We start from the raw sequence: 16,865 nt of genomic DNA on the forward strand, positions 1-16,865 counted from the left end.
CTGTGGGCGCCCCCGCTGCCCCCCGTCCACACCCCTGCACTGCCGCACCTGCCTCCGGGCCCTCGGGCAGCCCGCTGAGCTCAACCCCACCCCCAAGCCTCACTCACCCCAGGAAGACGATGATGAAGTCTAGCACATTCCAGCCGCTGCGCAAGTAGGCGTCCTGGTGGAACAGGAAGCCGTAGGCGATGATCTTCATGGCGGCCTCAATGGAGAAGATGATGAGGAAGAAGTACTCCAGCTTCTCCTGCGGGGCGAGGCAGTCACACCACGGCTCCCCTACCTCCGTGCTCCGGCAGCTCTGCGGCCTCATCCACAGCGTCCCCCACCGCCAGCTCCCTCCCTCCCCACCGCGGGTGGTCCCTCCCCAGGGGGCCTCTGCCATTTTGTGTTCCTCCTCCCACTTCGTCATCTTAGCTGATCCCTAGCTGAAAATGCCATATATATTTCCATCTGGTTCATTTCCTATCTTACTCACTGCAGTATAAGCTTCATGAGGTGTGGGGATTTTTGTTATTTTTTTTTTTAATGACTTCACTTCTCAGGCCTAGAACTGGATGAATAAATGAACGGTCGGGGCAGCCCCCAGAGTGAAGGCCCCCAGATGGCTCCTGTTTGGGCGGCTTTCTCCTCCCTCATCCCGAGGACTCACAGTAGGAGGTGGGGGCAGTCCTCGGGACTCCAGCTGGGCCTCCCTGGCTGGTCAGGGTCTTGCCTCTCATGTACTTTTCTGTAACCCCCGGCCCACCCCAGCTGCCCACACCTGCTGCGGCCTACAGGCAGCCACTTAAAGGGCACGAGCACCATCACGCCGGGTGGGTGTTGGGGGTCTCTGTGCCTGGACGAGGCCCCACAGGTCGGAGGCCAAGGGCTTCGGCTTAGCGCCCCCTGCAGAAGGCCTTGCCCACTCCCCCAGGCCCTTCCCTGTCGGCCGGCTCTCTCAGCCTCCCATCCTGGCCCGGTCACCCTGCCCTGTCCTCTGGGCCCAGGAGAGAGCTATTTCTGGAGAAGCAGGTCACTCTGTCAGAGCTCCAGGCTGACGCCACTGTCCTTGCAGCCATCCCAGCCAGGCTGGCGGCTTCTGAGAGCCCTGCACACGCGCCCTCACCAGCGAGCCCTCCCTAAGCCCGCCCCGTCCCAGACCGGGCTGCAGCCCTGCAGGACCACAGGAGCACGTAGAGAGAACTGGACCACCGTGCTCTGGACCTCACAACCCAAGCCCGTATCACCGTCAGTCACCCACCCCCACCCCAGGAAGCCCGCCACCACCGGGCCAGCACACTAGGGAGCCATCACTGTATTGGGGCCACCCTGCTAGTGACCTGGAAGAGAATTTACTTTAACGTCCGAGTGGGTAGATGTGGAAAGCAAGGGAAGAGGTCGCCAATGGCTCATTACTATGGATCTGGTCCCAGAACCCTCCCACCTTGGTATTCAGAGCATTTTCCTGAAAGCAAGGTCTCCCTTTGTATGTTGAGGGGGAAACTGAGGCATATATGGGCTAAGCCTGCTTTCCTTAACCTGGACCCTAATTCCTTCCACCAACTTGTAATTCCAAAGCTTTCTCCTTCCTCCAGAAAACAGTAAGGTAGGGTTAGAATGCAAAGCAGCACCGTTCCATTCAAGGGCCTGTGTAGGGCCACCGGTGGGAATTGGGGCAATCGCTCCGCGGAGAGGCCCTGCCAAGGGCGTCCGGGTGGCCCCTGCGAGGGGGTGGGTGCAGCACGGCCACGGCAGGGCTGAGGGGGGCGGGGGTCCATTCCCCCGCAGGGCAGGCTGCCCGGGAGGCAGACACAGCATCAGGAGAGAGGCAGGAGGCGCAGAGTGAAGTTGAGTCAGCGTGTAAATGCCCAAGTGCTGCCACCCCAGGGGCAAGGCAGAAGTGGGCTTGAGGTGAGGGAAAACAGAGCCCAAAATAGCTGCCGTGCTCACAGGCCAGGCGGCCAGCCACGTACCCGGAGGGCCTCCCGCACCTGCCCCTGCCTGTCCTGCTGCCGCCTGGCTCCCAGGGAGCTTGTCGAGGGCCCTGGGGTCCCGCAGGTTCCGCGGCCCGATAGCTCCCCCGGCCCGACCCTGGAGGACTTGTAACTAGAGCAGTCTGCGTGGGAGCCCTGAGTGCGCACACCCCACGCCCCCACCCTAGGAGAGGCAGGGGGACGTGTTCCTTCCTGTGTCACAGAAACTGTGCCACCGATGTCACCTTGGGTTGGCCCCCGAGGCCCTCCGGCCTGGGCTCTTTCCCTGGCTGCCGTGGGCGGCGCTGGAGGTCTGTCCGAGATCCACGTCATCAGCCTTCCCAACCCCCCACCTCCCATCCCCGCTCCCTTAGGCTCCCCCTCCAGCGGGCGGAGAGAAGCAGGCGGAGAGAAGCAGGGGGTTTCTGGGGTTCTCTCGGCAGCTGTTTCTCTGGGTGAGTGCCTAAGCCTCCGTGAACCTCCGTTTCCTCGTCTGTAAAACAGAGATGACGATTGCTCCCTGCCAGAATCAGCGGAGGACAGGAGACCGTCGTGTGGGAGCGTCCGCCTCGCCGGGCCCCTCCTGATGCTCAGGGGGTGACAGCCTTTCCGCACCGCATGCGCTGGTTCTCGCGGAGCTGTGGTCCGAGGTCTTGTCTGGGGGCGGCTCACGGGCCTGGGCTCCGTCCAGCCCACCTCTAACCCAACCAGGCACTCCCTGCCCCAGAGCCTGCTCCTCCGAGGGGTCTCTGTCTTGGCCAGTGGCACTGAGTTGCCCAGTGGGGACATCCGGGGTCTTTCCGGACCCCTCCCGTGGCTCTGCCCTGGGCACCTCCACCCACCCAGCCCAGGCCTTCCTGCACCCGAACATTTGCTGGATCCGCCTGCACTCTGCACGGGCCGGCCTGTCCCCCAAACTAGCACAGCCTGAGTCCCCACACCTCCCCGGCCTGCACGACCTGCTGACAGCCCCCGTGTGATGTCCAGGCCCCGGCTCTCCCGCTGCCCCGGTCCCGTCGCCCCTGCCCACAGCGGCCCCTCTGCCTGTGTCCCCAGGTCCATCACCCAGCAGACCTGTCATCTGCCCAGATCCCTCGGGGCCCGCAGGGCGATCTCCCCCTGTGTGTCCCGCAGTCCCTGTACCACTGTGTTGCTCTCCACCACCCTCCGCCAAACTGCAGCCCCCGAGACCACGAGCGGGGGCCCCAAGAGCGGGGGTCGCCCTGTTTTCTCTGCCACAGGACAGAAGAGGTGACATTCCCCCAACGGCAATGGGAGTTGGGTGGGGGCCAGGGGCACCCGCGGGCCGCTTCCCTGAGTCTCTGTTGGTGGTGGCTAAGGGGAGGCCTGTGGCAGGACTCCCCCAGCCCACCAGGCAATTCTGATGCTCACCCTGGGCACGGCTCCCCTCCCAGCCCCAAAGATCTCTGGGGCTCAGGGCTTTTGCCCTTGCTGTTCCCTCTGCCTGGAAGCTCCTTCCCAGAGACCCCCACGGCTGCTGTCTTCTTTCTTTAGGACCCCAACTCCAAAGTTGCCACTGAGGCCCTCCGGACCCCTCCTCCCCTCCCCCAGCTGTCTTCTTCCCCTGCTTGGGTTCTTTGTCAGCAGCTGTCACTGCTTGCCATGCTCTGTTTCTCTCCTTCCTTTGACTGTCCCCCCCGGCCTGAATGTACAGTCCAGAGCCTTTGCTGTGTCACCGGCATCTAGAACCACACCAGCCACGCGGGTGTCTGATGTGTCAGTGTCCCTGGCGCTGGTCCACTGTCACCACCCTGGGATGAGCGACGTGGAGGCTCTGAGAAGCAGCACTTGGGAACCATCAGAGCGACGTGCCACAACCTCCAAGCACGTGGGTGGATCACAGACCAACGTGGGCTGTGAGTCCCACACGGCACATGCTGTGACATGGTCCCGCGTGGGAGGACAGCTGGTCAGCCCACGGCTGGATGAGATTTAACAGCAACAAACTGGTCTTTCCTCACAGATTGTCTGCGGAGCTCTGCTCTGGGGCACACAGTACTGCCTGGCACACAGTAGGTGCTCCAGAAATGTTTGTTGAATGAATACACAACGGAAAATTTAACCTCTGCCGCCACATACCTCAAAAGCAGGTGTGGGGTTTCCCTGGTGGCGCAGTGGATGGGAGTCCGCCTGCCGATGCAGGGGACGTGGGTTCGTGCCCCGGTCCCGGGAAGATCCCACATGCTGCGGAGCGGCTGGGCCCGTGAGCCATGGCCGCTGAGCCTGCGCGTCCGGAGCCTGTGCTCCGCAACGGGAGAGGCCACAACAGTGAGAGGCCCGCGTACCGCAAAAAAAAAAAGAAAGCAGGTGTAGCCTCACGATCTCTATTCCTGAGAAGGGACGCTAGCCCCCAGGCTCTAGCTCCAGAGCAGGGAAGACACGCCTGCCCCAGCCCTCCGGCCCCCCGACCTCGGGGGAGGACCATAAGCCTGTCTGTCTCTGAGGCAAGGGCTCTGATACCAGCTCCCTAGAAGGGAGGACCTTAATTACCAAACGTCCCTCCACAGACAGGCCTCTCACTGGGCCCCTGGGGCCACGCTTGGCCGGAGGTGGGCCTGGTATGTGACCCTGACCCGCAGGCCTTGCACCTGCTTCTGGGGGCGCTGGAGCCAGACCCTCCCAAAGTCCTGGGCTGGAAACAGCAGGGCTCAGGCCGCATCCCCCCCTCTCACTGCCTCTATTTTCGGGCTGAGTCCTCCCTCTCCAAGCGTCAGCTACCCCGGCCTGACTGCTCACCCACCCTGGCAGGCCCCGGGCTCTGTGGGGAGGGGGTGGGAGTGGGCTGGGCTCCCTCCAGGGGGCCTGCTCGGCCTCAGTGTCCCTGTCTGACTGCAGAGGGACCGCACTCCTGCCCCAGGCACTGGGGTTTGCCCGACAGCTGGCCTGGGCCCCAGCCTCCCAGCCCCCGGCAGCCCCTTGGAGGGCTCTGGGATCTGCAGGGTCCACAGAAAGACCCTAACAAGCTGGGCTGCAGAGAAGCCACAGGCAGCTGTGGTCACAGGTCCTGGGAAGGCGGCCGACCCATCCCAGGGCTGAGGCTCCTTCCTTAGGGTCAAGGCACTGTGACCTGTTAGGATACAAATCTTACTGGGCGGGGAGGGGAGTGGCATTCCACTCTATTTGTTAACTCTTTAAGGCACGTCTGCTTCAATGAGCCAAAGTGGGCTTGTTTGAGGGACGGGGAGCTGGTGCCTGTAGGGGGGTGGCCCATGGTGGTCCTCACAGCCAGCGCTCGGAGCAGGCTGGCGGGCACAGCTGCCATGAGATGCTTTTACAAGTCAGTGACTGTTTCCCTCCTGGAGTCATCCCCTGTCTCGCCCCTTAAGCAGATGCTGGGCCCTGTGCCTCGGGAGAGGTTTGGAGGTAAGTCCCAGACGGTGGTTTCCTGAGGCCCGACCCTGGTGTGGGAGGCATGGTGGAGGCGTCTCCCCAGCAAAACAGAGACTCACCCCAGGGTTTGGAGGTTCAAGGGTAGATCGACCTTGGGCCTGCGGCAGCAGGATGACCAGAGAACAACCCTGACTGAAGTTCCCTCCATCCCAGACGGATGTGGGCTTAGGACCCAAACAAAGTTAGTTTCTAGGAATAAAGATGGTACTTCTTGGGCACCCCAGTGGTGGGTTGAGCTTCACCCCTACTCTGCTGCTTTTCCTACGTGCAGCTGAGGGAGGTGGGGCTTGGAGGGGAGTGGGGCTCCAGCCCACCTGCCCTGACTTGGCCAACAGCGTCTCGGGGAAGCCGGCCGGGCGTCCTGTGACTGTGCCGCCCACAGGTGTCCCGGGCCCTGGCATCTGTCTGCATGACCACCTGAGCCTCCAGGTCTGGAAAATGACCTGTTGGAGTGAGGGAAGTGGCTATATTTATCCCGGTGAACTCTCACACAAATGGATGCGGTCTGAGCAGGCTTCCCCACCACCCTGCCTTCCCCTTCTCTTCCCGCAAGGAGACCAGCTCCCAGGGGTCCAGGCGGGTCAGGCGTGCGGGGCAGTCCAGACAAGGGAGCCAGCGGAGCTGAGGGTCACAGAGGAGGAGCCTCTTCGCCTGGGGCGGCTGGTGATGGCGGAGGAGGGAAAGCGGGGAGCCCACCTGGGAGAGGGTGGGAGATGGTACTGTCTTGGGTAATGGTGGTGACAACGGCTCTGGGTCATTAAGCTTGTGTGCCAGGCCCTGTTCTAGCCACACACACACAGTTCATCCTCACAGGGACCCTGAAGGGGGGCACTCTTACTCCCATTTAACAGATGAGGAAACTGAACCACAGAGAGGTTAAGTAATTTCTCCAGAATCGCTTCTGAGCAGCAGGGCCATAATGTGAATCCAGGGTCCATGGCCTCAACCACGCCATGCTGGGAGGGGGAGAAAGGGCACCCAGGGACCCCTGGAGGGGCTCATCAGATCCTGTCCCTCGTCCCCCAGGCCTGGGCTCAGAGAGGCTTGGCTGTGGGCTAGGAGCACTGTGAGGGCAGAGAGGGGACAGAATGGCCACCTACTCAGCCATCCCCGTGTGCCTGCCAGACACTTGTCACCGTGACGGTCCTGGGAGGGCAGGCCCCTGCTCGCCCAGGCACGGAGGAGGGCGCTGGGGCTCACGGCCTGGAGAAAGCTGCCACCAAAGTCAGCCAGAGGCACTGTGGCTGATGGAAGGCCTGTGCTTTGCCAGGGCCCCCCCGAGACCGACCGGCTTGGGCCAAGCGCTCAGGGCGTCTCTGAAAGATTTGTTCGTCCACCGTCTCGGTGCCTACGCGGTGCCTGGGGTGAGGGGTGCGGGTGAGGGTGGGGGGCTCTGAGTCCCCTCGGTGGGAGAGGGAAGGCTCCGAGCGGGGCCTAAAAGCCAGGCTCTCCTGTCGTTTTGCCAGAAGCTTGTCCGGTGGCCCTGGCTTGGACGCCTGTGCCCTGCAAGTCCAGGGTCTCTGACGGGCCAGGCCAGAACTGGGGTCCTTCCGAGGGCAGGTGGAGTGGGCTGTGGCCTCAGCAGGCACATTCCGGACCCTAAAAAAAGACAGCGCCCTGGATGCCAGAGGCTTAGACAGCAGCAACCGGAGCCCCAGGAATGTGCAGGGGCTGTGGTCTGAGGGCAGGCGGGCTTGGGAGGGAGGGAGGGAGGCCCCGGAGGGGAGACAGGCCCATCCAGTCCCGCCGGCCTCCCTGCGCCTGCAGCACCAAGGCTAGCTTGACCCGTGTCACCAAAAATCATTTAGAACTCGGAAATCAGGCACCGTGTCCTTGCTGGAACCTTTGCTAACCGGTCTGGCCAAGGAGTCTTCCGCTGTCTAGGGCGGGTTTCTCAGCCTCAGCACTCCCTGTCTTTGGGGTGGACAGCTCTTTGTTGGCAGGCGTGGGGCTGTCCTGTGAGTTGCAAGGGGGGGGAGGTGTAGCAGCATCCCCGGCCTCTGCCCTCTAGTTGCTAGAGGCGCTCAGGACACAGGCTCCTCCCCAAGTCCCAGGCACCGCCAAATGCCCCGCCCTGAAAAACACTGACCTTCGGGGCTGTACCTTTGTTTGAGTCTCGGGATTCTGCTCAGTAGAAACACAAATGGTTTCTGCCTGATAGAAACCGTCATCCCATGGCCACCCTTCCATTGCCCTGTGGCTAGCTCAGTGTGCCACCCGGCAGGCAGTCCTAGCCTATCACTTTTTCTCCAGTAGCATAGATTCCTGTTTCTCAAATTCTCCTTGAGCCAATTCTACCCTCCTCCTTGTTCTCTTACGCGTTGAATTAACCTCTGACATGCGTTCCTTCTATATTTTAATCAGTTTTTACTTTTAGTTTGTGGGCGAAGTGATAGATAGATCAGTTCTAGCCTGTCCCAAGAACTGGTAACTCTGGTCACGGCTGTTATTTTTCCACGTGGGTCCCCTCAGGCTGGCACAGGCTGGAATGGAGACCCTCCCAAAGGTTTCCTTTAATTAATTCAGTCAGGGGGTCCCCCAGGAGCAGGGCTCCTTCAGGTCTCAGGGAGCAGGTAGCCCTTCAAGGGTCAGAGCTGGACTTGCAGGGTCCTGGTCTGGGCTGGGGGCCAGCGCCCTGGGTGCTGGTCTCAGCCTTCACCTCCCTGCCCTTTGCTGGCCCCGGGGCAGCTCAGGGTCTATTCCATCCTCCTGCTTCCCTGACACATGGTGCCCCTTTGTGACCGGTGTCCCCAGCCTCCACTCGGCTGGCAGAACCCTGGGACAGCTGTGTTAGCCACTGGTCCTGCAGGCCTAAAGCAGCCTGCTCTCTGGGGCAAGTAGGGGTGGGGCTGGATCTTAACGTCTGTCCTGGCCTGGACGGGCTGCACCTCCACAGTCAGCAGAAAGTGGGGTCTCACGCAGGGAGGGGCCGGGACCTGCTGTCCTGGGACCCGCCCCCCCCAGGCCACTCCCCAGGGAAGCAGAGACCACTCTCCTCCTGTGTCCCCTTCTGATGTCCAGGGAGCCACACCCAATGCCCCACTGAGGGTACAGGTCTGCCCGCGGAGTCCACTGGGCATGCGCTGTGCCTCAGTTTATTCATCTGTAAAAGTGAGAAATATAATAGTGCTGCCTTGTGAGGCCGTGGAGGGTATTCAGGGGGATGATGCCCTGAGAGCATCAGAGCAGCGCCTGGCACGGAGCAGGTGCCCGACAGCTGAGGATGAAGATGATGATGGTGATGATGACGATGGTGATGACTGGCTGGAGGATGGGGCGGAGGGTGGGGTCAGGAAAGCCATCCAGATGAGTTGGATGTTGGAAGGAGAAGAGAAGGGTTAAAGAGATTGGGGACAGATGGTGGGTGGGGTGAAGGAGAATTTTTGTCTGAAATAATCCTTTGGTCATAGCTGCTAGGGGTTATACCCTTTGACTCTGGAACAACCTGGGGTCTCTGTGACCAGGGGCTTTGTGGCCGGGGAGCCCACGCCGAGGCACTGTGACCCCCGCATGATAAAGATTCCTTGTGTCGATAGACAACGTGGCATAAGTTATAAGGGCTTGACTCATCCAGAACCTTCTCTGAACTTTAAGGTGTTATCCCCATTTTACAAGTGAGGGAACTGAGGGCACAGAGAAGTTAAGTAACTTGCCCAAGATCACACAGCTGTAGCTCCAGAGCCCATTGTCTGAACCACCGTCGGCTTCTCCAGCCAGGCAGCTTTCAGCCTCAGTGAGAGCTGGTGGGGGCGGGGGGAGGAGGAGGAAGAAGCTCCCGGAGGGGCCCCCTGCCTCCCAGGGGAGATTGTCCCCAGGACAGGTGTCGAGCCTTCCCTCCCACGAGCGAGGGTGCCAGCTGCCTCGAGTCTGCACACCAGGCCCCTGTGGGAAGGCTTTCTTGCCCCCTTCACCCCAGCTAGTCTGCAGTCACCCAAAGTGAGGGAGCTTCTTTCGCTGCAAATCTCCGTGCTGGGTGGACGCAGGCCTCTGCACCTGCAGTGTCTGGGACTGACCTCGCCGTCCCCCTCCCCCAGTCCAGCCCGCTCCTCCCCCAGGAACGCCTGTCTCGGAAAGCGATACCACCATCTGCTCCGTCACCCCCTCTGAAACCCGAGTGTCACCCTCGCCTTCTTCCTCCCCTCCCCCACGCCCTGTCCCCACGCCCATCAGGCACCGAGTCCACAGATCCCCCCTCCTGAATCTCCCACTTCTCCGTCTCCACCGTCACCTGGGCCTCAGGTCCACTGGACACCACTTTCCCTGCTTCCCCCCCCCAACCCGATGGCCTGAGAGATGCTCCAGATCCCAGCCCATCCCTCTACCTCGTGCCCCCAGCCCTTTGCCCACGTGGCCCCCACACCCGGAGCTCTCCTCCTGCGGGGCTGCGACAGCCCCTCCTCCATGCCCCACCCTCATCCGGGACCCGCTCCAGGACTGGCCGGCCCAGCGCAAGACGCAAGTGCACGGCGCTTGTTCACAACCTGTGCCATTAAACGTGCTAACATGCCTTCCTTCCGCGCTCCCTTTGTCAGCCTATCATGGTGGGGTTTATGGCCTATTTAGTGTTTTGTGGAGGGTGCAGACCCTCCCAGGCACCTCCCCTCCATGACCCAGCGCACACGTCGCCCCCAGCCATGCCCTGGCTCTTCACATGGGCCCAGTGCCTCCACCAGCCTCCCCCACGGAGGCACTGAGCCCCGGGAGGGAGGTGGGCCGGAAGCCAGACGCTGCAGGGCCCTCTCTGAATGGGCCATGGTGCTGTCAGCCCAGGCTGGGAACAGCCACCTCCGTGGCTGTCCTGACACACCGAAGGGCACGTGTGCCAACGCTGACGCTCCCAGGACCACGCCCAGGCTCTGCCAGGTGGCCTCCCAGGGGACCGAGCTGAGAGTCTGTCCTCAGAGACAGGGGAGGGGTGGGAAGTGACAGAGGCAGGACCACGAGTGCGCCACGGCCCTGTGCCCCGTCCCCGGTGACCCTCACTTACAAAACGTGGACTCAAAGATGAAATTATCAGATGTTTCGCTGCCACGACCCCAGAGCATCACCCCCTGAGCCCAGGGCCCTCCCGAGTGCAGGTCACACCCCGTGAAGCCGGCCCTGCCCTCCAGGCTCAGGTCAGACGTGCCATCCGCTGGGGCCACCCTGACCACCCCGTCTCACTCAGGTTCTCCTCCAGGACAACGTCTAAGTGCACCCAGACCTTGCATGTTTCCCATTTCATTTTACCTGCTTGTTTGATTGATTGGATAAATTAATCTCTGTCAAGATGGGAATTATGTCTGTTTGGTTCACAAGTCGGTCCCCTGTACGTGCCAGGGATGTACCAGGCACACGACAAGTATCTGTTAACTACGTAAGAAGGTTGGTGCAGAGTGGGTCCTTGGGCCTCCCTTCTCTCAACCACGGTTCTGTTGGATGATTGGGGGGTCCCAGACCTCCCTCGGATTCCCACAAAGCGGCCGATGGGGCGAGGAAGAGAGAAAGCCTCCATCTCCCTCCCTCCTGCTCTAGCTGCCCTCCCTTCCCTCTTGCTGGCTTTTGTGGAGAGCAGCATATAGCTACAAGTAGAAGCGGGGGGGCCTCAGCCAGGAGCTGGCTGTGTGGCCTTGAGTATCACCTGCCCTCTCTGGGCTTCACAAGAAAGGGTCCCTCACCGACGAGCAACGACCCGCCCAGCTCTGCCCTTCGACGTGATGGTCGTTACTTTGGGAAGGTTTCCGGTCCGGTTCTGCCAGGGAACTCATCCCCCTGTCTCTACGAGCCCTAGAACTTACGCAAGCCTCCGTCACTCAGCCCACAGGCCAAAGGCGAGCACACAGCACCGTGTGAACTTCTTAGGGCAGCCGTTTTGTTTCAAGATGGCAGGCGACATACCCACTAAAGTCTGATCCTACACGTTCAAGGAGGGTGGAGTTTCTTTCCAAAATAGTCAACTTCTTAAGGAGTTGAAATGGAACCGAGGGCCCCTGATATGAACTCCTAAAGGGTGGAGTGGATGCAGGGCCCCCCTGGATTCCAGAGCATAGACAACGGACCGGCCTCATGGGGCCCAGCCTCCGAGGAGCACCTTCCCCGCCTGCCTCACCGCAGGGCCTGCCTGCTTTGGATCCCACTCTCCGAGCTTTTCCACTTATAGCCAAGCACACACTTAGAATCCCAGCTTCTCCCCAGCTCAAGATAGATTCCTATGGAAACCAGCACAAAGCAGAGGCAGAAATAAATGCCATCCTTTCAGGCCCTGGACGCACACTGACAGCTCTCCTTCCACCCACCCCGCAGACTTAGTGCAGGAAAAGCGTGCTGAAAGGGCGGGTCCATCGGCCTGTCCCCTCAGGAGCCTGGTAAATGCCCCAGAACAACATCTCCAGGGGCTTCCCCAGCGGCCCTCGTACTGTCACCACGTTGGTGGCACAGCTCTCCAGGCCAGGTCTGAAAGTCAGAGCCCCGCGTCTGAGACCCTGGAAGAACACACGTGTATGGGGGTGACCCCCTGAGCCTCAGTTTCCTTGTCTTGTAATGGGTCTAATAACGTTACTGACTTCATGGGGGCAGTTACAGGAAGTGAAAAAGACAATAATGTAAATCATTTAGCACAGAACCTGGCATCTAATAAGCACTTAATAAACGCCAAGCATTTTATTATGATCTAGCTCTTGGGTAAGTCCGTCTTTTACCCCCTCTAAGCCTCAGTTTTCTCATCCGTAAACAGGGTGAGCTGGGGAGGAGCCAGGACAGCCTGGTTCTGGAAAGCCCCTTCCAGCCGCGGCCTTTTCTGGCCTGTGGACTTGTTACCGGCGACGGGGTGAGGAGAGTGTGGCTCTAACACATGTGCTCTCTCTCCGTCAGACCATCCCGGAAAGGCAAGCTCCCCAGAAGCACGATCCTCCCGGGTTACAGCCAGGGAAGGGAACTCAGCATTCAGCCCCCATCGTTGGCCTTACAAAGCCTCAGTTTCCACATCTGTCAAATGGAACTAGTTTAGGGGCCATGGTGAGGAGGACGTGGCTTACTCTCGTAAGGACCTCAGCACAGTGCCCCTGGCACAGAGTGCTGATATGATGGAATCCAGCCCAGCCAGGTTTCCCTGCAAAGCTCTGAGCCACTCAGCCAGTCCTGCAGGTGGTGGGGACGTGGGGTCTGTATCCTTGGGGGCTGTAGCTCCAGCATCATCTACCAGCCCGCAGCCTGGGCAGCAGGCCGGCAGGAGGAAGGGAAGACCCATCTTACCAGGCCGAGGTTCAGAGAGTTGCTGTCGTCCTCCGGCATGGGCAGGTACACGGCCAGGGCCACACAGTTGGCGAAGATGGTGAGTAAGATGATGGTCTCGAAGGGTCTGGTGCAGGGTTAAGGAGAGCCCTCGAGTGAGGCGTGGGATTCATGGGATTAAGGGGAAGAGCGTGTTGGGGGTCTGTCTGGACCGACTACAAGGCCAGGCTGATGGGTCCACGTTGCCCTCCTGCAGGGCACAGACGGGGCCAGGCTCCTGTGGGGCACCCGCCTCCCTCTCCTCCAACAGAGAGCATCCGCTGAGACGCTTTGGGACCACGAGGCTCTGGCTCCTGGCTGGGGGCTACTCAGCCTCAAGGCCCGGGGAGTCTTAAGCCCCCGTCTCAGTACCGACCCCCTCAACCCCCCGCTCCACCGACCACCGCTCTCCCCGCTCCGCGCAGCCACGGCCAGACACGCTGCGGCGTCCTCGCAGAATCAGCAAGGGAGGCTGGGGCTGCTGCGGCCTGGGCTAAGCACCCCCGGGAAGCGGGCCGGGAGGGGTGAAACCTGGACTCTGCAGCCTGAGGAGGGGACGGTAACGGACGGTAACCGAGGGCACCCGTGGCCCCAGGGCCGTGCGCCCACCCACACAGGCCCTGCCAGCCGTTTTCCGGAGGGCACCCCCACCAGGCTCCCTGGATTTGCTGGTGAGCAGCACAGCCTCCGGGGAGGCTGACCGTTAGAGGGCGGGTGTGGAGGGCACTGAGGGGGAGAAGAGGCGAGGGCCCGGCTCTTCGTGCGTGGTTGGGGGACGCCCTGTGCAGATGGCCAGAGGGAGACCCCGTGCCCTTCCCAGCCACCTTCCTCTGCGGTTGGAAGAGAGGCGGCCTCGGGGCAGAGGACTGGAGAGGGGACAGGATGCAGGCGAGAGAGACGGGTGGGGAAGTCCTCCCCCGCCCCCCAGACAGAGGAGGGCACGAGGCTCCTGGGTGCCGCGTAAGGCAGGGCTGGCTCCTACCCAGACCTTCCAGCTCCGCCTGGGTTTTCCTTGTCCCTGCGGCTCCCTCACTCTCCTTGCTTTAGGGAACAGCTGGTGGGAGCCTGGGCTTCCAAAACCCTTCCGAAGTATTTCAAATATCCCCGAGCAGCTCACTCAGCACCCACTTGACAGTGGCCGCCCCCCTCTGCAGCTCCTTCCTCTCTTCCCCAAATAAGCTGGAAATTTTCATTATTCTTCCTCGCAGAGCTAATGCCAACATAGAAGGGGGCTCACGTCCCTGTGCCCACGTGGTACCTCCCACCCAGGCCTGCTGTCGCAGCAGAGCTCGGCGCAGGCCCATCTCTCCTCCCCGCCCGGCCCGCTGTCGCCTCCCCCGACCCCAGCCCTGTCCCATATCCCAGGGAGGCTGAGAGGAGCCCTCGACACTGGGGACTGGGGATTTGGGCACACCTTCCAGCACCTTCCAGAGACACTACAGAGGCACCCAGGCTGCCTTCAGGACCTGGGCCTCAGCCCCGGGCCCTGGAAGCCCTGCCGGTTCCCCCTGCTCCTCGGTTGAGGGCTTCCTTCACAAAGGCTCCCAGCTCCATCCCCAGGCCCCGGTCTCCGGCCCCCAAAGCCTGTGATCTGTGAGCCCCAGTCCTTGCCTCCCATGACACACACACACTCTCCGTGCAGCCCCTTGGCCCTGAAGGATACCTCCATTCCACGATGCTGATGCAGGCCTTCCTCACGGGGTTCTGGAGAGTCAAGCAGAACAAGGCCCGGGGCGGCCTGGGCAGGACCTCGGGAACGGGCTTCTTGGGCTGTTTCTTCCGCAGGCCCTCATCCTGGGGCGAGGATGGCTCCATGGCTCCCGGAGCCTCAGCCTCTCCTGCTCTCCACCCGCTGCCCTCTCTTCCCCGAGTCCCCAGTGCCCCTGCCTTGGGGCCTGGGCAGCTGAGCCCCTGGGCGAGCCTGCCCTGCTGAGCCAGCCGGGGCGGGCCGGGGATTGCTCTCCCTGCTCCCAGGGAGTAAAATTAGCCTCCACGGGCTCTCTGCTGCCCAGCCGAGCTCCCGTGGCCAGGCAGCTGTCGTTCCTGCCCAGCCCAGCCAGTGACAGCCCAGTATGTCCCCAAGGAGGCTGGGGGTGGGGCTGGGGGCTCACACATGGGTCTGGGCTGCGGCAGGAGACAGGATGGAAGGTTCAAGGCTGGGGCGAAGGAGAGCTCACGAAGTGCTGTGGAGCCTCAGGCTTCAGACTAGCCCCTTGGTGTCAACGTTCAACCCATCGCTCCCCGCAGGCCCAGGACACTGTCCAGAAAGGGTGCTGGGTGGTCCCGCTCAGTAGGAGTCCACAGCCCTCCCTCACATCTCTACCTGCAGCCGTCAGGCCAAGATCCTCCACCCTCACCCCATGCCTACGCCCCGTGGGGGGGGGCTCCTGGGTGTGCCCACCTTTCCCCCCACCACCACCACAGCCTGCCCCTAGCTGTGCAAGGGGCGGTGTCTATCTCTGGGACTCTGTGCCCTCCCCACACTGGCCCTGGCATGTACTAAGCTCTCTGTAAATGTTAGCTGAATGCATGAGCTAACTGAACACCCCACACACCCTGGAGGCAAGTGCTTGCGTGGGAAGGAGACAGGGGCGCCAGGGAAGGGAAGGCGGACAACGACCCGGGAATCACAAAACCCAACGTCTTTATTTAGCCCCGTCGTGCAAACACAGCGCCGATACACCCATGCGGTCCCCACGCCCACAGAGTACAGTCTGAGGGGGGAACACGCAGTCCTCACCCACCCCGGGGGGCGGTGCGGGGGGGGAAGGAAAGGGCCACACCGGGGCGTGGGGTGGGTAAGGCTCTCCATTAAGGAAGCCAGAGGGCGCCACCAACGCACACACTCCGCCGCCTCCTGGGCTGAGTGCACGCTGAATCTGGCCTGCGCCTCTCCCTCTGGGCTCCTCTGCGGGGGGGTGGGGGTGGGGTGGGGTGACAAGCAAGTCCCCGAAGCGGACGCTGGCGTCTGAGGCCATCTCGTGGAGAGCAGGGGCGTGGCATGCGGACCAGAGCAGACTCGCCTCCTGGGCTGCGCCCGTGGCCACGGAGGACGGTGCAGGACCACCACGACCGGGGTACCTCCGACCTTCCCCGGCGCGGGGCTGAGGCCCAGCCGGAGCCCGACCCCGGGGTGGCCGGCATGGACGGGGCGCGCGACCTCGCCGCCCCTCGACAGACGCTCTGGCCTCTCTCGTGCCCCTCGTCCCCCCCCCCCCCGCCCCCGTCCCCCCGCTGGAAGGGAGGGTGCCGCGGACGCCTGAGCGCCCCGAGCCCGGGCGGCCCCAGCCCGGTCAGTGGCTGCAGTCCTCCGACTCGAAGAAGGGCGAGGAAGAGCAGCACGACGGCTCGCACGAGTCAGGCGCCAGCGGGGGGGTGGCCCGGGGCTCGCGGGGCCCGGGGCCGTCGGGCGCGGCGCGTAGCAGTTCCTGCAGGTGCTTGATATAGCGGATGGCGGCGCGCAGGGTCTCCACCTTGCTGAGCCGCTTCTCGGCCAGGGCGCCAGGCAGGTGGCCGCGGAGGCGCGCGTAGCCCTCGTTGACGCAGCGGACGCGCTGGCGCTCGCGCTCGTTGCGCTTCTGGATGAAGGCGGGCTCGAAGGGGTAGTCGCAGGCGCCCAGGGCGCCCGGCAAGGGCGCGCGGGGGAACGCGGCCGCGTAGGCGTCGCAGTAGGGCGGCCGGGCGGCGCCCGGGTACAGCAGGAAGGGCACGGCGCCCAGAGGCTCGGCGCGGGCCGGGGTCGCCGGCCGGGGAGGGGGCCCGATGCCCAGCGGCAGGCAGCGGGGGGGCGCCGCGGGCCGGCGGGCCGCCAGCGTCCGGCAGAAGTCGTCGTTCATGGTCACCCCGACTCGGGGTCTGCGCGCCCTGCCCGCGGAGCGAGTCACATCGCCAGCCGCGGCTCCGGGCGGCCGGGCTGGTCAGGGCTTCTTTTTGCTCTGGGAGCAGGCTCCGAGGTCCCCCTAAGGAGAGCCATCGCAGTGGACCGTGAGGCCTCTGCAGAGGCTCCGCGGCCACGTCTCAGAGCAGCCGGCGGGGATGCGGGGTGGGCGCGGGCCTTCCCAGGGCGCAGCCCTGCGGCTCCAGCGGGCCCCGCGCCAGGGTCTTGGTCCTCGCGGCCCTCGGGGTCCCCGGGCTGTGCGCCGCGCAGGAGAGGGTCCCGGGTGCCGTCTCTAAAGAAGAGGGTGAACATATCAATTAGGAAAGGCCTTGTTGCATCGTGAGCTCCTTTGTGTCACCCCGCCCTCCAACGCG

At 62.8% G+C, this 16,865-nt stretch overlaps 2 protein-coding genes across 2 annotated transcripts in view; both read right to left on the reverse strand.

The window, feature by feature from the left end:
• Positions 1-14,429, reverse strand: part of CACNA1S (calcium voltage-gated channel subunit alpha1 S) — a gene marked incomplete at both ends in the record, with an annotated part of 59,621 nt that extends 45,192 nt beyond the window's left edge. Inside the window, 3 exons of the mRNA XM_079696739.1 lie at positions 108-247; positions 12,597-12,702; positions 14,278-14,429. Coding sequence (XP_079552865.1) covers positions 108-247; positions 12,597-12,702; positions 14,278-14,429 — 398 coding nt within the window. The remainder of the gene's footprint in view (positions 1-107; positions 248-12,596; positions 12,703-14,277) is intronic.
• A 1,478-nt stretch (positions 14,430-15,907) lies between these two features.
• On the reverse strand, positions 15,908-16,450 carry ASCL5 (achaete-scute family bHLH transcription factor 5; the record flags this gene model as incomplete). Its single annotated transcript, XM_079724036.1, has 1 exon — positions 15,908-16,450. One exon carries the CDS (start codon positions 16,448-16,450, stop codon positions 15,908-15,910), a length of 543 nt encoding a protein of 180 aa, XP_079580162.1.
• Between the last annotated feature and the right edge of the window lie 415 nt (positions 16,451-16,865).

The sequence above is a fragment of the Hyperoodon ampullatus genome (genome assembly GCF_949752795.1).
Source record: "Hyperoodon ampullatus genome assembly, chromosome: 2".
NCBI lineage: Eukaryota > Metazoa > Chordata > Mammalia > Artiodactyla > Ziphiidae > Hyperoodon > Hyperoodon ampullatus.